At 36.7% G+C, this 12,524-nt stretch overlaps 1 protein-coding gene across 1 annotated transcript; it reads left to right on the forward strand.

The window, feature by feature from the left end:
* Positions 1-1,026: 1,026 nt before the first annotated feature.
* On the forward strand, positions 1,027-12,401 carry LOC141808578 (interleukin-1 receptor type 1-like). Its single transcript, XM_074695243.1, has 12 exons — positions 1,027-1,495; positions 4,291-4,369; positions 4,464-4,701; positions 4,854-5,034; positions 5,677-5,827; positions 6,961-7,026; positions 9,371-9,494; positions 9,588-9,730; positions 10,734-10,871; positions 10,952-11,116; positions 11,411-11,541; positions 11,879-12,401. The coding sequence occupies exons 2-12, from the start codon at positions 4,294-4,296 to the stop codon at positions 12,125-12,127; spliced, it is 1,662 nt and encodes a 553-aa protein (XP_074551344.1). The 5' UTR covers positions 1,027-1,495; positions 4,291-4,293; the 3' UTR covers positions 12,128-12,401.
* Positions 12,402-12,524: the final 123 nt, after the last annotated feature.

The following is a 12,524-nucleotide window of genomic DNA, read 5'->3' on the forward strand; positions in this document are numbered from 1 at the left end:
ACAGGCTTATCGCTTCTCAAATCCGCTCTGTGTTGAGGAGTTGGACAAAGCTGTATTTGGATATTGGCTCTGACTACACTGTCTTTGAGCAACACAGTGGAGTCATGATGTGTGTAAGTATTAGATAACAACAAAAAGAAGGTATTTTTCCAATGAAACACCTATGATGTTGTAAAATTTAGGAGTTATTTGGAGAATTTAGGGATGCTTTCAGAATAGATTTTGGCTCAGGGGCAGATCAAGGCGTTGGCCCCCTTAGAATCTGATTGGCCATAGGTCCTCTAACTTTTTGAGCCTTAAATCCCAAATAACCTCCTGCTGTGGGGATACACTCCAATCCACAAACAGACACAAATACACAGAAAAAAAAATTCATAGGCAACTTAATTTAGCCAAAAATTAGACTGCACTGTGCAAATATTTCCACAGGGAAATGTAAAAACACATCAAACATGCTCAGTTTTTACAAAATCTAACCCCTGATTCTGTTGATATTTTTACAGCAGAGGTGGCCAACCAGTCAGAGAGCAAAAGCCACAAAAATGGCCGTGGTACTACACACTTCCTCTCACACATAAACGAAATGACATAAAATGAAAATCAATACATTTCCAATTTTCAAAGCGAGATTTATTGTATTTGTTTCAATTCGTACTAGAGAAGAGAAACTGAAACTTAAGTATCAATCCCAACTGATCCAAGCTTTGGCATCCATATATTTATAGTTTAGATTGATGAGCAAATCACTACTCATAACTATATATATTTTTTTATGAATGGATCGAAGAGCCGCACAATGAAAGGCAAAGAGCCACATGTGGCTTGCGAGCCACCCCTGTTTTACAGTAATGGATAAAACATGCACTCATAAATAGTTTTGACTTTAGAAGGAATTTCACATCTCATCTTCACAGTCCATGCTGTGCTAACATACAACTCTCCACTCTTTCACCAACACCATGTTTTTGCAGTTGCATCAGCTTCAGTTTCCCATCAGCACCTGGTCTGTGCAGGTTTTTCCACCTTCATCACCTCATCTGTCTCAGAGAGCGTCTCCCACGCCTCTTTTTCATGAGTCCATTTGGATCCTGGGTTAACCCGTCGTAGTTTCTGCTTTCAGTCAGGAAAAAAACCTGAAGCTTTGGCTGTGGAGGACACAAGCACACATACCCCAAGTCAAGCAGGTGGTTAGTTAATTAATATTTTGTCACTTAGCTTGGATACTGACACACTCACACACAAGAAGAGGAGACAGGTTTCTAAAAAAGGTGAGGGACGTGCATGAAAGTGTGTGTGTGTTGTGTAAGTGAGCAGGAAGGAGGGGCTATTTATGAATGATTTTTTTCTCCCCCTCTCTGTGCCGTGGTGATTTCCCTCCCATGTCAAACTGATGCTGAGCTCTGTGTCAGCAGTGAGGATATAAACCCAGAGAGCAGCGGGGAGAGCACAGAGCCCGACAGACTTCACTCCAGCTGCCGACACACACTTTAATCAGGTGAGATAGACTTTTATTTTGAAGTCTCATGCTTTATTTTAGAGTGTTTTCAACAAGATGTTTATTTATTACAGATGGGATTAGACACTTTTTTCATCCCTGGGGTAAATTCTGTTTTAACAGAAATACTGCAAAAATAATTTTACATTTTATTCCATCACTTTTTTAAACATCTGTCTTTTGCTTTATTCCTTTTTTTTTCAATTTCTACTATTTAACACATCTTTCAAACTTTATCTTTCAGTGTCAATGCACGACTTAGTGTTAGATTAACTCAGTATTACCTGGGGCGCTCAGACCTCTGACTCCTCGTGGTTATTTTCCTTCAAAGCTGAGAAATGGATAAGACTGGAGTGAATTCTTAAGCTGTTCTCTGTCCGCTTTTTGCAATAACATCTTAGACTTTATTTACTGTTAGAAGAAAGAATGAAAAGTGCAAAGTGTGGGGAAGTTATTGTCTTAAGTTGTGTAAAAATGTGTCTTATTAGACTTAATATGAGCCACAGTTTCTTGGAAAGTCTATAAAAGTGACTTAATTCGAGACGCATGAGCTGTTTGTAAAGAGTAAAAACATCTGCTAGCGGTTCGTTTCCTGAATCAAGATTTCATTTTTATTCTAAGAAACTTGACTGGAATCTGACTTCTCAGCGGCTCTCACCTGATTGGTCCACAGGTGCTGTGTGAGGGTTTACAGCTCTGCATATTATTCCTCAACGTAATGAGACTGAAAGGTTGAGAGGACACCTCTGCTGGTGTCTTTGAAGGAGGTTTCATGTTAAGACCTGAGTGTTATCAGTGTTTTTGAAGCTGCAGTTTATTCAGTCATTTATCTGGAGAGGAACTCGCTGTGCGGGAGATAAGGTCCCTCTTTCCTGTGCAGATTCTGCAGAGGAGTATCACATTTTCCACTGCCTACTTGTGCAAATATTGAGATAATGGTGTCACCCCCACGGGTTACTTACTGGTTCATTAAGGACACAAAGTTTGTTGCTGATCCTGGAGGACTTGTCCTTCCATGAGACGGACTGTTTTGACTTTGGTGGCCAGGCGTGGTGAATATCAGAGGCTCACCCCAAAGCAAAACAGATGTCTGATGTCACAGAGACTATTTTATGAAGCCTGTGGCTGAAAAGTTTGTGATTTATCTTTTTTATTGGGTGGGAGAATCTAAAACTTGAGCAAAGGATGACAAAGTATAGTTATTGCTCTTTATGTGGGATTCTTGTTCAATCTTTATGGTTGGCTAATGTCTGGGTGTAGCTCCTGGTTTAACTTTCAAAAAAAGATTCAGGTCACCGTAGTGTATTTTTGTGGCGTCTTTCTCAGAATGAATGGTGAATTAGACACTCTCGGGGATATTACTTCATAGCTCAATCTGCGCCAACAAAACTCAGACAACAATAGTGGCAAAGTGTTTCCCTGGAAGCAATGAAGGAGGAGTGATCTGACAGCAGAGCTGAAACTGTTTTAGCGTAGAAACTCTGTCCCGTCTGCAGAAAACTGCAGCTTGGTGTGTGTGGTTTAGGCTTGAGCTGACCAGAATCTGCTGTGGTTCGCAGAATTTACTGACTAGAGACTGAAATATGCTTTAACACCATCTCCGTTTACAAAAATAAAAAAGAGAATGATCCAAAACAGTTTTTTTTAGCTGTTTTCACAGACCAAATACGAAGAATCCAACAAGAAGATGCAAAAAAAACCTGCACCCTGTTTCCAGCACTCAAATAATCCACACATGAAAAGAAATCACAACGTTCAGGTCCATAAATAATGATTATGTAGAATTGATGAGGCTATTCTAACAGATTGATTTTCTTTTTTTGAAACCATTTGAGAGTCAACTTTGCCGTGTGCTTTGGATCTTTGTCCTGCTGGAAGGTCCAGCCACGTCTCATCTTCATCATCCTGGTGGATGGCAGCAGATTCAGATCAAGAATTTCCCCATACATGGCTCCATTCATTGCTCCGTCAGTTATATGAAGTTTGCCAACACCATGAGATGAGAAACAACCCCATGCCATGATGCTTCCACCTCCAAACTTCACTGTTGGTGTAGTGTTTTTTGGCTGATGTGCAGAGCCATTTCTCCTCCAAACATGGTCTGTAGTATGACAGCCCAAAAGTTCAGTTTTGGTCTCATCTGACCAGACAACATTCTCCCAGTATTCTACAGGCTTGTCCAGATGCTGTTTAGCAAACTTTAAACCAGCTTCAACATGCCTTTTCTTGAGGAATGGAGTCTTGCGGGCTGAGCGTCCATAGAGGCCATTGCTTATTGTTTTCTCTGTAACAATTGTACCTGCTGCCTCCAAGTCTTCCTGAGCACTTTCAGGGTGGTCCTTGTACTGAGCTTTTCTACAAGCATTATCTATCCCGCATCCTATCAAAGGGGTGATATTTAGATTTTATTTTTTTTCTTCTTTTGAACAGTTTGAACATGGAGAAGTGTTTTAATTTGTTCCCTTCAGATTCATGCACAGTGATCAGGTAGTTAAGTCTGTAATCCCTTAAGATTGAGCCTGAGCTCTGCTCTGCTTACAGTCTACCCTCAGGTTGCACAAAGGTCTTCATCATCTCTTACATCATTTCAGTCTCTGAAGCCTCAATAGGAAGAGAGATAAAATAAGAAGACGCATTTCACAACTGAGCTGATCGTATCAACCTGTCATGGTGGTGAAAAGTGGTTTCAGGAAGCAGCGCTGTGTTTGAAGGTTCCTGCAGGGCTGACTGTGCATGTATAAGAGCGTAAAAGAAGCTAAACAATGTTTCAGACTTAAACTTTCTCTTTCTTCCAGAGTATGGAAACTCATCAACCTCTCCTCTTCCTCTTCCTCTCCGTCTTCCTCTTCATGGTGATAACATCTGGAGGTGCAGGTATGTTCAGTCTTTGAGATGAAATGATGACAAGAGAAGCTTTGTACATTGCATGTTCCTAAATCTGTCTCCTCCATCATCTCTTATTTTTCAGAGACAACTGAGCCAGAAGTCTTTGAACAAGAAGATGAACATTTCCACCGAGCTGAAGGTGAAGCTTTCTACTTTGTGCCTTGGCAGTTTTACAAAGGTATCCCAACTGAAAACATCACATGGTACAAAAACGGCTCAGAGGAGATCTCCACCAACAAAGAAGAGCTGGTGCATTACGAGGGTGGGAAGCTCTTCTTCTTAAACCTTAAAATGGAGGACTCGGGACACTACATGGCTCGGTAGGAATTACACACATTAAATTAATCTCAAAATTGAATCCTGAGGTGGGAATAAGCAGACAACTGGACTCGAGTCGCAAATTTGACAACTTAAAAACTTCAGACTCAACTTCAGACATGATCTGAGAAAACCTCATCTGTTCATTTTCCAGATACAGAGTCTCATCAGAAAAGTTGAAAATCTATCATCTACAACTGAAGGTGTTGCCCAAAGGTGATAAAGACCTCCTCTTTGTACCACTCAATAAAGGTTACCAAAACATCAAGGTGGGGTGTCCAGATTTAATCAAAGAAACGTGTAAAGCTTTCAGCGGGACGTACAGCTGGGAGAAGGTAAGCATGAAGCATCAGATGTTTTTGATCATCCTCTAACATCCTTTGATTTCAGATTATTTCCTCACATCAGCTCAACGCGACTTCTTGCGGAAAATTTACGAGAGCTAGCAGAAAAACTAAGTCGGGGAAGAAATTTCAACTGGTTGTGTTCACACATGCACCTCACTTGCGCATTTGTGCATGTGTGAAAACAGCTCAGCTCAGTTCAGGAGGCATCAAACTTTTAATATAACGTGTAGCATCATCACCTATTGCTCTGAACGTCAGCTCTAAGATAAAACTCATAACTCACTATTTTAAAGCAAGTTAAAAATCACTCAAAGCGTCTTTTAAATATCTTTTTGTGGAAACACTTGTGCTCTTATATCTCTTCTTTAGCTGCAGATGCCAACACCTGACCACGTGGTAGATAAACGCGAGATTATTCATCACTGTTTCTGAGAAAAGAGCTCATCGCATTTGTTTGTTCAGAGGAAGTGATAAGCAACAGGATGGGCACTCTCAGAAAAAACTGTGTGATACAGGAAAATATTTTTATGTCACGTTAAAGATAATTCACCACAGCATCGAGTGGCAAGATTATGCTGCAGTTAACAGTGACATTCACTTCTAAAATGTTTGTTAAATCTTTCCTTGCAGGACAACAGCCCTCTTCCTGATAAGCATTTTTATGTGCTGTGGGTGGAAAATGCTACCACAGCCAGCAGCGGGATCTACACCTGCACCTGCACCTGGAAATACAACCAGAAGGAGTACGTCACGTCAGGCTCCAGGAGGGTGAACGTTAAAAGTGAGAAAGCATTTTTAAGTGTTAATCAACCAGGAACAGGGATGTCCAAAAGATTCAAAACTGAATAAATAATTTAAAAAAAATGTTGGAATAAATACCCTTTTGATGAGTAACTGACAAATATATATATATATATATATATATATATATATATATATATATATATATATATATATATATATATATATATATATATATATATATATATCCATTAAAAGGTAAAATAAGGCAATATTATTTATGTATTTATATATTTATTAAATTAAGTATTTTTTTTATTCTTAAACAACAAATTATTATAGTTACATTTTTTTAATCATAATTTTAACAGTTACTGATTTTTTATTTATAGTCAAGATTTTATAAAAAAAAATTAAAATAATAAAAAACTTTTTTAAATATATACCGTTTTGATAAATAGCAGACAAATGCATAATATGGCCATTAAAATGTAAAATAAGGCAATATTATTATTATTATTATTATTATTTATTTTATTATTTATGTTATTATTTATTTTTTATTTTTTTATTACAGATTATTATAATAATTAATAATTAATAATTAATTGAACAACTTCCAACTTTTCATTAATTTTCCAAGCCTTCATAACATTTTTAAAAAAGAAAAAACTTTTTTTCTCTTTTACAACAGCTTTGAAAATAAATGAAAAGTCATTATTTTTAAAAGTATGACATATATTAAATAATCATTATGAAATAGATATTTTTTTATAATTCTATACAAAACAATAATAATATATATTTTATAATAATATTGCAGTATTTTATACTTTAATGGCTATATTATATATTTGTCTTTTGTTTATCAAAGTGGTATTTATTTCAAAATGCTGTTTTATGTGTTTCTTTATTTAATTATTAATCTTTTGAGTTTCCATAGTGATGAGGATTTTTGGTCGACTTAATGTTTAAATAATATTCACTGTTTCTGTTAATGCGAGTGTTTTTTGCTTGAAGTCAAACTAGTAGAAACAAAGCCCAAAGCCTTTGTACATGGGGTGCATGCTTGAACTGCGGATCTACATCATTTCCTGAATTTGCTGTACATTTCTCTGGTTGATCTGTATCCCAGAAAAAAACTTATTGTTGTGTTTTTTTTTTTCTTTGCAGAGCCGGTCGTTCATCAGACTCTTAGATTCCTCGCTCCGACCGTCAATGAGCAGCTTGCTGATCAAGGTACGAGAAATAAAGGCCTCTGAGTGAGTTCAACCCTGAGGAACAAACTAAGGATGTGTTGATGCTTGAATTGTAAAGTAACACTGAGGAAAACGAGCTGCTGCTTTGTTTAGATTTTCTGTGTTGCTTTATGCTTTTTTTAATTTCATTCCTGCTTTGACCGTTTTCGGTGTTGTTGTTTTTTGTTTTTTAATCTGGCTTTGCAGTACTTTGGCACTGTGTTTTGTATGCTTTGTGCTTGTTTTGCATTTTTGCACATTGAAAATAATAATAATAAGGGAATGCAGATATTAGAACAACTAAAAACTGTAAAATGTAAATTTCTTCAGGGATTTTGAAACAGTTGAAATGTTTTACAAACTCTTCCTGGAGGCAGTGTTGCAGAATTTTGACTATTTACAGATTCTTTGGTCTTGATAATTTGTTATGTCTGTCTGGAAAGGAGTGAGGCGTCTTATCTCAGAGATCTTGGATGTAACACTTGATTTTTCTTCCAATGTTGTGAAACTTTGAAAAATACTTTTTGAAGTCTCGGTAGAAGAAGCACTGACCTCTTGAAAACTTTAAGAGCTGCAGTTTATCTCCACACACATGAGAAAGGACACGCAGGACGGAGGAAGAAGCAGTTTCTCTATCATCAAGAGAGGAAAGGTGGAAAGGCCGTTTCTGTTGTGTCAGTTTTTACTTTATTTTGTTTTATTTAACTGCTTATATGACGTCTTGTTTCTTTTTTGTTCACTTTTATGTCAAACAAAAAAATAAAAGTTTGAATCTGTCAGGTTGAACAGTGGTTTGAAAGAGAGTTTAAGACCTTGCTCAGATGACCTAAAGGATGCTTTTTGATTTTAAAACTAAATGAGGCTTAAATTTTAAGACCATCAAAGATATTTATACAGCAGGCAAATTTAATCTCAGAGGGTTATTTGAGTTCTTGCTTCATGGGTTTAAGCCCCATAACCAAGGGTCTTCAACCTGCGACTCTTTGACTCCTTTGCAGTGGCCCCCTTTTAATTAAAAAAAAAAAAAAATTATATATATATATATATATATATATATATATATATATACACATTACAATAAAGAGTTTTTATATTTCTTAGAGAGTAAATTGCTAATTGAAGACATTACTATAATACATACATTACATACAATTAATACATTAATTTACACATGTGATGTGTGGCAGTAAATTATAAAAAAAAAAAAAAAAGAAGATAAGTTGAATAATATTATGTAATCAAATTAAGGTGTCTTTTAAAATTTTTCATTTTTTTCCAAAAATTTTAAATTCATTTTTTTTTTCAAATGTTTGGAGTTTCAACTTTTTGGGGATTTTTTTTTATTTCACAATATTTTGATTATAAATTCTTTTTGAAATTTAAATTTTTTTAAACGTGCAAAATTATTAAATTTTAATTCTTTTTGATTTTTTCATATTTTGCTGTTTTTTTTTCAATTTCAGAAGTTTTATATGTTGTGAAAATTCTTCAAATTTTTATTTTATTTTATTTTTTCAAATTTATTAAAAATTTTAAAAAAAAAAAGTCATCACATTTACACCTTCATAAAATAGAAAAACTACTTGTTAAGATAATTTTATAAACTAGATTTTTAAATATATGATTTTTCACCCTTTATATTTTTTATTGTGAAGATAAAGTAGATTTTGTGGCTCTGGATTGACTCTAACCCAAGTGAGCTGAGGCAAAATGGTTCCTTTGAAAAGTAAAGGTAAAAAAAAACCTGCACATGACAATAAAGACAAACTTTATGTGAGTTTGTTGCACCTTACACTCATTAAAATTCAGCCTTGACAAATCTGTGATTCTGGTCAGATCAGCATAATACGTTAATGAGTAAATGATTCAAATTCAGTTTTATAGACAAAAATTTTGTCCGTGCACAGGTCCCAAATGATCCATAAATATAAGTCAGACCAGCAATCAGTCTGGTCCCCTTAGTTAAGGCTGAAAGACTAACGTTAACTTTGCATTGTCTGTTAATGGTGTCAGAAAGGAGCGATAACTCTTTTACACCAAGTTTGGAGAAGAGTTTGTACAGTTTGCATGACTTTGCAAAGGCAGTGTGCAAAACTTTGCTCTAAGAGCCCCGTGTGATAAACTTGGAAGTAGCTTTTAAAGTAGTATATAAAGTTACTGCTGTATGTGTGTGTGTGTGTGTTTTGACAAGGCAAAACTAAGACTGAAGTTGTCACTGATCAAAGTGGCTTTAAAATTAATCAGCCAATGAGGAGCCGGACAAAATTCATAAGAAATGACGAACTTACCCTTTACAGTATGGATGAACCGATGGAGGTTGAATGTCCTCTTCCTCTCTCCTCCAGGCTCAGGGATCACGCTGAACTGCTCTGCTTCATGTGGGATGAACGCTGCGCCTCACTGCAGAGCTTACTGGCTCATTGATGGGAAACCAGTCAACCAGAGCGGATACGTCCACACCTCCAGAATGTAAACCTGATCCAAACCAGAGCTGCACCAGATCATGAAAACCACCATCAGCATGTTTTAAATAACCACCAAAACTCTGCTTCCTTCTTCCAGAGAAAACCCCACAAAGAATACCACCGCCATCGCAGTCCTGACTATCCAAAAAGTGACGGCTAAAGATTTCCACTCCAAGTTCACGTGTCGTGTCATCGGACAGACCACAGCAAAAAACACGACTTTAACTCTGAAAGCCAGAGGTCAGTGATCATCTTATTTTAATCCAGAATACAGCCTGATGTTTGTTAGTCTTTCTCTTCATTCGCCTTTTCCCTTTTTGAACAATGAAGCAGAAAAATAATAACTGCACGTCCGGTTCTCTGTAAGCAAACCCACATAGAGTTAAACATCTTTATTTACACCCACCCTGCATGAGGCCAGAGAAAAGGTCACCACAGTTCATCATTGTTTTTGTTGCTGCTTGTGCTTTATTGTGAATGTAAGAACTGCAGAAATCTGAAGACAAACTACGGTGGCCCTGAAGTGCAAATAATAACAGCAAATAGCTAAAGACATCAGCAGATAAACAAACATGACTCAACTTTGTGATTTAATTTTGGGTTGTGTTTAGTTATTTGTGGTTGTATTTTTTATTTTTTATTTTTTTGCAGTTGTGTTTGGTAATTTGCAGTTGTGTTTTTTAAATTGACCATTGCTAATTTAATTGGTTGTGTTTTCTTTTTGATTTTGTGTTTTTTAATTTGCAGTTGTATTTTTTATTTTTTTTTGTGTTTATTTTTTTATTTGCCGTTGCTTATTTATTTTGAAGCTTTGTTTTTTTATTTGCGGATGTGTTTAATTTTTTGTTGTTATATTTTTTAATTTCCTTTTTTTTTAGTTCGTTGTGTTTTTTTATTTGCAGTTGTATTTTTTTCTACTTTTTGCGGTTTTATTTCTTTTTTTGCATTTTTTATTTTCTGTTGTGTTTTTAATTTTGCGGTTGTGTTTTTTAATTTGCAGTTGTATTGTTAATTTTTTGCGGTTTTATTTTTCAATTTGCTTTTTTTGAATTTGCTGTTGTATTTTTTAAATTTGGGGTTGTGTTTAGTTATTTGTAGTTGTCTTGTTTATTTTTTGTGGTCATATTTTTTAATTTTTTGGTTGTGTTTTTTAATTGCGGTTTTGTTTAGTAATATGCAGTTGTGGTTTGCACATCAGGGCCTCCGTAACAAACATTTGTGTCCATTTGTGTTCACACTCCAGAGTCTATAGTTCCACTTATCGTTGGAGGACTGTGTGTGTCGTTGCTGTGTGTGATTGCTGCTGCACTGATCAAGTACTTCGCCATCGACCTCGCCCTCTTCTTCAGACCGTTCTTCCAACAAAAGCATCACAATAAAGGTACGAGAAAACAACAATGAGTCTTTTACCTCAGCCTCCAAATGAAAAACATGAACATGTTAAATTTGTTCTTGTTCCAGATGGGAGGGTGTACGATGCCTACGTGGTCTATAAAATGCAGGACGTGGATAAAGCTACGGAGGAAGCTCTCTGTCGTTTTGTCACTAAGAGTTTGCCCTCAGTCCTCGAGGAAAAGTGTGGATATCGTCTCTTTATCCATGGGAGGGACGACTTACCTGGAGAAGGTTTGGGCTCGACTTTTACTCCTGTTTTTATTTATCCCTTATACACACGCCTTAATTTGTCACACAGCAGTTTAAAGTCGCACAGATGTCCGTTAGAGCCCTGTGTGGACGCTTCCTGTTTGCACAAAGTCCAAACTTGTTTACTTCAGATCTGGAAATCTGCTTTCTGATATTGATCTGTTTTTCTTTTTAAACAGAAACTGTGGGAGGGTAAAACTGATCCAGATGTTATGCACCAGTAAATGTTTTCGAGAAAGTATAAAAAATATCTGATGAGGATTTCTGTCCCCACAGACCGTCTGGAGCTGGTGGAAGACTGCATGAAGCAGAGCAGGAGACTGATGGTCATCCTCACCCCGGGGTCAGGATCAGGGTCCAGCCCCTCCTCACTTGAAGACTCGATTATTGAAGGGTTTGACTGGCAGGTACGAGTCCTGCAAACATAGAAAAGCACATGAAGACTGTGGATGTTTTCTTATTTTAGAGGCTTTTATGAAACCAGTGTGCGAAGGAAGGACTGAGGATGTCCCAACTCTGCTGCAAACTAAAATACAGGAAGTGAGCCACAAAAGTATGAACGGAAAACATTTGATCGTCTCAGGAAGGAGAAACCTTTTTATTTTCCATGTACTTCCTTGTTTTGTTCTTGCACATTTGCAGTTAAAAAAGTTTTGCAGTTAAAAAAGTTTTGCACGATAAAAAACTCTACTTGTTATTTAAAGTGAAATGCGTCACGCTGCTTCTCTGGTTTTCATTTCCCAGGTGGGGCTTCATCACGCGCTGGTCCAGAGCGAAATGACTGTGATCCTGATCCAGCTGGGGGACATGGGGCAGCAGGGATACACACACCTTCCTCCTGCCCTGCAGCATCTCATTCAAAAGAGCGCCCCCATCAGGTGGCCAAAAGATGCACGGGGCTCTTCTGCACATAATTCACGTTTCTGGAAGAAAGTGAGGTACCTGATGCCTGCGACGCCGGCGAAAAAACAGCTTCAAGCTTTGATTGTTTGAAAAGCTCATGGGAAACCTGGTGAAGGTCGACACAGGCGGGAAATACTGACCCACAGGTGGAGTTAAGAGAAACCTTTAGCTTTCTGGAAACACCTTTAAGCCTTAATATGTAGATAGATTTGTTAGAAATAACCAATCGAAGGTTAATTTACAGTTAGGTTAACAGTTTTTATATTCAATCCATCACTCCATGCTGATGTGAGATCACATAAAAACCAACGAGGTAAAAAAATGAACACTGTTTTGATACATGAAGGATTTCTTTCTTTTTGCACCACAGCTTTAACTTAATAACATCACAGTTTTCACTGAAGGATAAAAAGTTTCTTGAGATCGACTTGACTGTTTCGCTGCTGTTAGAATCTGAGCATAAACTTTTTATTTAAAAGATTTGAAG

The sequence above is a fragment of the Halichoeres trimaculatus genome, unplaced genomic scaffold (genome assembly GCF_033239565.1).
Source record: "Halichoeres trimaculatus isolate MK-OKI-2021-1 unplaced genomic scaffold, fHalTri1.1 fHalTri1_scaffold_19, whole genome shotgun sequence".
In the NCBI taxonomy this organism is placed as follows: domain Eukaryota; kingdom Metazoa; phylum Chordata; class Actinopteri; order Labriformes; family Labridae; genus Halichoeres; species Halichoeres trimaculatus.

Coding starts and splice junctions, on each gene's coding strand:
- LOC141808578 (XM_074695243.1), top strand. CDS start 4,294: ATGGAAACTCATCAACCTCTCCTCTTCCTCTTCCTCTCCGTCTTCCTC. Junction 5,035..5,676: donor GGACGTACAGCTGGGAGAAG/GTAAGCATGAAG, acceptor CTTTCCTTGCAG/GACAACAGCCCTCTTCCTGA. Junction 5,828..6,960: donor CAGGAGGGTGAACGTTAAAA/GTGAGAAAGCAT, acceptor TTTTCTTTGCAG/AGCCGGTCGTTCATCAGACT.